We start from the raw sequence: 8,267 nt of genomic DNA, 5'->3' as shown, positions 1-8,267 counted from the left end.
AGAGCAGTTAGCGACGTTTCGCATGTGTGTTTTGTGTTGTTTTGTAAGTTCTGTTGCGGTATATTGACCCTTTGTTTCCCCCCCTGGGGTTACAGTGTGTGTAGGAGGGATATGTACAATGAAGAATCCCACTGAGATTTGTATTGGGCCATTACGCCCCACGCAAGACGAGCCGATTCGTGCCAAACATTACTTGGGGGGGAAAAACATAAAAAGAATGCAGGATAATGGCTCGGATTATCACGTTACGGAATGAGGCACGCAGTTGCGAAAGAAAATGGAAAAGCGCCGAATTGCAGAACATAAAAATATCCGGTCAATCGACAAACAGATGAGAAGAATAAAATGCGACGAACTGAAAAAGAAAAAAAGAAGAAGAAGAGAAAAAGACGTTTGAGACGGCGTTATTTGACAGTCGAGAACAGAACACACAGATGATGATGGGCCTGGAGCCGCCAGAGAAATGCCTCACAGTATGATCAAATATCTGCTTAACATTCAGTCAGGGATTGCGCCAGCCATCCCCGAAAAAAGAAAAAAAAAGAAAAAAAGAAAAAGTACAAGTGGGGAGCCAAGCCGGAGCTAAGGGTGCCCGAGTGGTGAGGCAGGGGAGCCGCTTCCAAGGTGCTATGCCCATCACATTCCAAAACGTTGCCAGCGAGAGCCTTGCATTATTTAACAGCCCTGTATTTTGCTCTCTCCTTGCCTCATCCTTCCCCTCTTCATCCCCCCCCCCCCCCATATCCTCCCTCCCCTTTATCCCCCCCCCCCCCCCCCCTCCGCCTGCCCCCCGGGGAGCCCTCCCACCCTGGCTTCCTCGGGCCAGAGATCATTAGCGCAGGCCGGGCTCTCCGGCTGAGAGGAGCCCTTCAAAGCCACGGAGCATCTCAAGGTCCTTTGATCCCCCCCCCCCCCCCCCCCTCCCCACCCCCCCCCCAAGCCTCACCCACTACTACCCGCTCACCCTCATTGGTCCAAACAGGTTTCACCCTGCCCTCGCTGCGCCCCATCGAGCCCGTTGCCGCGGTAATGAGTGCCCTGTCGCCGCCGCCGCCGCCGCCGTGGACGTGCGGCGACTCCCTCGGAGTCCCTCAGCCTCCCGTTGTCTCGACGACAAACGCAAATCAAGCGCCGCGAATGCCGCGATGTTAACCAATCCTGTTCTCCTCTCATCCTGTCCTAGGGGTTGTGTGGAAACCAAACCACCTCTTATCTACTGTTTACCTTACCGGACCGGCTGGCCTGCCGGTCCTGTAGGACAGAGTGGGGGGGTGGGGGGGGGGGGTATTGCACAATGCCGGGGCTGGTTTATATTCAGAGACAGACTCATAGCGTGGCTGCACAACGGAGGGGCTTCTGGGCCAGAGGCCAGTTTGAGATCGCTTGCACTGACCAATAAGCTCTCTTTGTTTCATGGCCGTCACGGAGAGACAAAGAGCTCATTGCGAGACGCCCGTGAATGCTAACAGGCTGGCATTGTGTGCTTTGCCCCCCCCCCCCCCCCCCCCCCACCTCTTACATAAATTGTTATTTTACACACACACACAAATGCACACTCGGAACAGAGGAATATGAGCGGACGCGGCGTAGATTAGCAGCCGTGCTCTTGAGGGGCTATGATTGTTCTCTCGAGACGGACGGGATTCTCTGGAGCAGGGGGGCTTAGGGGCGGGGGGGGAGGGGGGGGGGGCGGGGGGGGGAGAGAGAGGAGAGAGAGAGATGAGAGGCAAACAAAACGCCGCGAACGCAAACCGCATTCATGAGCGCGGCACAAACAAGACACTTCGGGGATGACGGGGGGGGGGGGGGGGAACTAGGGAATTCGATGCGCTTACACGGCTGACATTTTTTTGTCATAATCCACCCCTCCCCTCCTCTTCAGATGATAATCACAGCAAAACACCGGCCCCCGCCAGTGGAGACAGGAGCACTGCCGAGTGCGAGGGGGAGAGTGTGTGTGTTGTGGGGTGGAGTGGACTAACCTTGTGTAAATGCCGTTCTTGCGACAGAAGGAGTTCTTGACGGAGAGCCGGCGGTTGTTAAGCTCCAGCGTGGGGAACCGGCCCTCGTCCAGACGCACCATTTCCCCGTGGGACAGGGGCAGTGCGTTGCAGTTGGAGTGGTTGCCTGGACGACAGGAGCACACGGTTCACAGACTTGTTGTGGTGGCTGTTGCAGCTATCATCATCATCATCATCATCATCATCATCATCATCATCATCATCATCTGCACGTATAAATAAATATATAGATGTACAGAGAGACCTTCGCCCACACACTGACTAACCCTTGTATGGTGGAGAATAATTGGATAAAAACACATAGAGGTTCTCTTATTAAAGCTGTGTTTCTGTGTGGTTCAAAGGGATTCTTTCTTTGATTTGATCACACGTATACTCAACGGTTCACACACACACACAGACACACACACACACACACACACTTTGTCCACTTTAAACAGAACTGGGTCAAACTGAGTGGAGCTGTACTTGAGGCCTGGTTGACCTCTCCTCTACCTGGCTATTTAGTGTGACCTTCCCCTATGCTGGCCCCCGGGCCCAACGTCCACCCCCGGGCCCCTGGTAAAGTCAACATTTCTCTGCGGTCGGCTGAGTCCGGTGCGGGGCTGAGTGCGCACAAGAAGCTGTCTTTGTATCCCCAGACAAACATGGACTTTGTCTGGATTGATCCCACCGAACCAGACCCCGGCTAGTGACCCTGGAGACCAACTGCAGACACACACACATGCACACACACACACACACACACCGAACACCGAACACCAAACACCGAACACCGAACACGCACACACACACACACACAAACACTGTACTCACTGCCAACCCTCAGGATTTTCCCAGGAGAGTCCCGGTTTTCACTGTCCTCAGCCCGGAGAAATCACTCTCCTGCGGCTCCCTTTGCGCGAGTATTCGTTTCCGTATCGAGATCCGTATCTTTAACTTTCTTTCGTATCTGCCGCCGGCATCGACGGTGGCTGGTTAATAGTTCCACATGAAGTCACTATCCAATCATAACGCAGCGTGATAAGGCAGCGATTGTTGTCTGCGAGCTAATGAGGTTACTAATGCAATCATAACACAGCGCGATGAGACCGGGATCGTTGTCTGTAGGCTAATAGTTCAATAAAAGTTGCTAATCCAATCAAAAAGCCGCGCGACGATAAGCACGCGCGTCGTGATTGGCCATCTGCGTCAGGCAGCACTCTATCAGGTGTTAATGCTGCTAGGGCCTCTAATCACTTCAGCGGCGATGTGTGACAACGGAGCCCAAGAAAAAATAAGCCACGAGCTATAAGCTAGTGAGTGGATTTTTGCGGATATACATATATTTTTGCAAATGCATTTTTTTTTCCAACTAATTTTTTCCGTCAGCTATTTAATTTGTAAATCACAACATGAAAAATTCACTCGAACGCAGGAAATTGAGACCCACACTGTGGTGGCTTGGGAAAAAAATCTCCCTATCTCTGAGGGCTCAAGGTTAGCAAGTACAACACACACACACACACACACACACACACTCACACACACATATACACACACACACACACACACACACACACAGCTGTGCTGGGGGAAACTGAGGCATGCTTGGTTGATCCTTCTCCCTGCTCTGTACCCCCCCCCCCCCCGCCTCTCCTGTCCTCCCATCAAACCATCCCTCCTCCTCCTCCTCCTCCACCTCCTCCTGCTGCTGCTGCTCCTCCACCTCAGCCCTCCCCGCCCCCCCCCCTCCTCCTTTCAGTCTGTCTTCCCCATCAACCACACCTTTCTGCTGGGTCACCAAACAACCTCTGGCCAATTAGCCTCAGTCCGACCTTGTCTGGCCCCGCTGTCCGTCAGAGCAACCTGTGAGGTATAAATAAGCAGCAGCGGCTCTGCTATCGACCGGCCGTCCGTACCGCGCCGTACCGCTCCCGCATTGAGGTGCGCTCGTCGTTGGATATTAACAGCCCCCCCTCCTCCTCCTCCTCCTCCGCCTCCCCCCCCCCCCCCAGCCGCCCACCGATGATGTCCACACCGCACACACACACACGCCCTGCATGTCAATACCCTGCAGCACCACCACCCCCCCTGCGCGTATGGATGAACTACATTGGTTGAAACGCAAGCGATCGCTCACAATTTAATATTAGTATGTATTAGTATACGAGGTGCGTGGCGGCCGGGGGTGTATATATTTTATGATTCGGAATCCTCTTCAGTGCTGCCTTTAGTGCTGCTTTTTTTTTTGGGGGGGGGATTGATTTAAATTCATCATTTAATATATCGCACTATGCCCACCTGACTGCAAAAAGGCACTCGGAGCCAAAACAAAGAAAAAAATAAAGTCCCCTTTCTAATGTGCTTCCCCTGGGAATCTCTAACTTTTGCCACGGGGGTTTATTTGTGGGGGACTTTTTCTGCCTGTTTGAGGATTTAGGGATGCCATTAAATCTCCTCTGAACATAAGCTCGTGAAGCCCTCTGAGATTGTAACTGTAATAAGGGGCTGTATAAATAAACTCGACTGAGCCCGGCATGACTCAGCATTGTGCAAGCTAGCCCGGAGTGTTTGCCTCGACGATGACTCCGAATCAAAGTTAAGACTCACATTGTTGTAACGGTACGCCCTGTGGCCAGGCACTTAGCCTAGAAATTGATTTGGTTAGTTGTTGTTGCCGCATTAATGTTCAGTTATGATCCCGTCCGCGCTACCGTTTAGCGTCCCTCCAGTGGGTCTTACTTGCAATGGGAGGCAACCTTGTTTAACATAATTTTCTTTTTTTTTCACAAAAATAATTCAAATGAACCTTAATGAGCCTCGAAATAGTCACGCTTGGATAGGCTTTTCAAGTTCAAAAAAAGCTTCTTTTTTTTTTGAAAAACACATCTAAGTCGTCTATTCGGCGGCTCCGTGTTTTTCCTCACCCGAGTCTGTTTTCTTGGTGTACTTCTTGCTCTGACCTCGGATAATGAGGATGAAGACGAGGAGGAGGATGAAGATCAGACCCACCAACGCGATCACCACCAGGAACCACCACTCCTCGTAGAAGGGGGACATCTTTTGGGCTGTGCGACGACGGCAACAACACACAGACGAAACACATGAATAACACAACCCACCCCCCGGGGGGCGCACACCGCACAGGGCTGCCGAGCGCTCGCAATCACGTTGCCGACCTCCGGACAACCTTTGAAACCCCGCCCATGAACCCCTTTGCGTGACCTTACCGGAAATGGAGGGGGACGGCGCACTGGGTGAGCCGAACCCGTAGTCGTTGACCCCGATGACCCGGAAGTTATACGTCACCCCTTCTCGGAGCATGTCCAGGTTCAGCGTGTACGACGTCACCTCCTTGGGGATGTCTTTGATCAGGATGTCCCACAGGCCTTCGTCTGGGGAGAGAGAGAGGAGAGACGCCCAGACTTTAGCCCCTTTTGTTCTGACCCCCAGTGAACGCCTGCCGTCGACCAATCGGAAGGAGAAGCTGCGGAATCGGCAAGCCCCCCCCCGGCGCTCACCTGACGGCCTGGCCTCGATGACGTAGCGCGTGATGGGGGCGCGGCCCGGGTCTCCGCTGGACCAGTGTAAGGTCAGGGTGGCGCCATGGCGGGAGATGAACGGTTCTCCAGGGGGCCCCGGGGAACCTTCAGGAGAAGAAGCCAAAATGTGTTGTTTCAACGGCGCGAGGGTAAGGTCGGTGCAGTGACGAAGAGGTTACGGCTCCCCACCCAAAAGGCATTCATATTTGGCTTTACAATATTGCCTAACATTCACCCATCCATGCACACGTTCACACACCGACGGCGGAGTCAACCACGCAAAGGCGACAGCCAGCTCGCCGGGGGAGCGGTGAGGGTGAGGTGTCTTGCTCAGGGACAACCTCGACACGCCGGCGATCGAAACCGGCAACCTTCCACCCCCGCTCTACCTCCCGAGCCACATGCCGCCACATGAGTTAGCAAAGTAAAGGGCCCTTTGCTCGACGGCCGACAAAACAACAAAAACAACTCGTCTGACCTCACAGAAGACAAACACACCACCCTTACCTTCTCCCGGTCCGGTGGTGATGTTGGCCTCCACCTCGGGCCCGTAGGTCAGCGTCTTGCCCCGGATGCGGAAGTTGTAGGTGACCCCGTCGGCCAGGTCCTTGATCTTCATCCACAGGGGGGCGCTGCCCTTCATATCTACTGTCACTATCTTACTGACACCTGGAGTGCGAGCAGAGGCGTCTGTACAGGAAACACTAAGACTCTAGATGCTGCGTCTACAAGCCACGGGCCAAGCAATCAAAAGCCCCCCCCCCTTGTTGTGTGTTGGGGTGGGGGTGTGGGGGTGGTGGGGGGGGGGCATACACCTGCACTCTGTCACTCCTCCCGCGTCGGCCACCATCACTGTTTTGTTTCCCGATTTTTTTCCCGTTTTATTTTTCGCTTTCGGACCGAATGGATTTAGCCCGAGGAAAACACTCTGGGTCGATTGAGCTGCGGGGCGGACGGCGTTTCACGCTCTGCGACGCTAATTGTTCCCATAATTACCAACAGAAAGCGACGGCGGCGGCGGAGGCTGTCACATGGTGCAGGTATAACTTACAGCAAAGCTTTTTTGCAGAAGAAATACATTTGTATGTATTGCACAAAAAGAGAGATAGAGATAGATATAGGGAGAGAGAGAGATTGATAGAGAATTGAAGAGGACAGACAAGATGGTCCATCGACCCGACTGGGATACAAACGACCCATGGCTTCTCATACTCCATACATGGCCCCCCCGTAGTCATTATTTACACTTAATAACCTCCATTGACTTAGTGTGCGGAATTATAAATAGCTGGCTCCAGCAGCTTCCTGCCTAACCAGGAAATGCCTCATTATTCCAGCAGGCATGCGGACAGCCGTACGGGGGGGGGGGGGGGGGGGGGACGGGGGGTCTAGGCCTGGCTTCTCCGTCTCCTCCGTCTCCTCTGTCTTGAGTCAACGGCTCCATCTTCTACCCTAGCCTCTCGTTAGCGTGGCTCCTGATCAACGCTGTTCCCACAAGCCACCTGGGACGGAAACCCCCCACCTCCACAGCTTGATCCGCCAACCCCACCCACCACCACCACCACCACCACCACCACCACCACCACCGCCGCCACACGCTGCCGGGCTACAACACCCCCCACCCCGCGCCTCATCATCTGCAACGCATCAGGCAGGTGGGGCTTACAGCGGCTGTGGGTGAAAAAGCCGCACAAGGCCGCTATAGGCTACAGGCTAGCAAGGCGGAGTAATCCCCCTCTGGCTCAAGGGAATGTCAAGGTGTTTGGGATAATTAACTAACGAGAGAGCGAGAGAGAGAGAGAGAGCGATGAGAGAGAGAGAGAGAGAGAGGAAGAGCGAGAGAGAGAGAGAGAGAGAGAGAGAGAGAGAGAAGAGTGAGAGAGAGAGAGAGAGAGAGAGAGAGAGGCTCCTCACCATCCACGGGGGTGCAGGGTTCGTACACCAGCCGGTAGCCCTCGATGATGCCGTTGGCCCGGCGGGGCTCGCCCCACGACAGGTTGACCGACGTGGTGGTCAGCTCACTGAAGTGGATGAAGCTGGGAGCACTGGGAGCTGTGGAGGGAAGAGAGCGAGAGAGACGGAAGAGAGAGAGAGAGAGAGAGAGGAGAGAGAGAGAGGTGGAGATGGAGAGAGGGAGTGAGAGACATGGGGAGATGGAGAGAGATGAAGATGGAGAGAGAGAGGGAAAGCAAGGGAAAGAGAGAGAGAGAGAGAGAGAGAGAGAGAGAGAGAGAGAGACATAGAGAGAGAGGTGGAGATGGAGAGAGGGAGTGAGAGACATGGGGAGATCGAGAGAGTTGACGATGGAGAGAGAGGAGGGAAAGCAAGAGAAAAAGGAGAGAGAGAGAGAGAGAAGAGAGAGAGACATAGAGAGAGAGGTGGAGATGGAGAGAGGGAGTAAGAGACATTGGGAGATCGAGAGAGTTGACGATGGAGAGAGAGGGGAGGGAAAGCAAGAGAAAGAGAGAGAGAGAGAGACATAGAGAGAGAGGTGGAGATGGAGAGAGTTGAAGATGGCGAGAGAGCGAGATGGGTAGAGAGAGGCGGAGCGCTTGTTTAGCATTTTTGAGAGCCAAAATCGAACGAAAGGCTGAAATGTTGATAATTGCAGATATTAATCATAACATTGCAGCCGGCAGCAAGGCACACATTAAAGGCCATGCTTTGGTCATTATGGAAACCAATTCTAGGCCGGCCCTAACTCCTCGGCGAGGAAGAGGAC

The 8,267-nt window shown here is 53.8% G+C and overlaps 1 protein-coding gene across 1 annotated transcript; it reads right to left on the bottom strand.

The window, feature by feature from the left end:
- Positions 1–1,982: 1,982 nt before the first annotated feature.
- On the bottom strand, positions 1,983–7,597 carry LOC311372617 (protein sidekick-2-like; the record flags this gene model as incomplete). The annotated part of the gene is made up of 6 exons (XM_084489597.1): positions 1,983–2,127; positions 4,931–5,071; positions 5,234–5,398; positions 5,525–5,650; positions 6,053–6,235; positions 7,460–7,597. Coding segments are annotated over 6 exons (898 nt in total), but the record flags the coding sequence as incomplete, so codon positions are not given.
- Between the last annotated feature and the right edge of the window lie 670 nt (positions 7,598–8,267).

The sequence above is a fragment of the Micromesistius poutassou genome (assembly GCF_964030765.1).
Source record: "Micromesistius poutassou genome assembly, contig: SCAFFOLD_1861, whole genome shotgun sequence".
Taxonomy (NCBI): Eukaryota; Metazoa; Chordata; class Actinopteri; order Gadiformes; family Gadidae; genus Micromesistius; species Micromesistius poutassou.
Note: the sequence above shows the minus strand (reverse complement) of the source record. Positions and strands in the feature narration are given on the sequence as shown.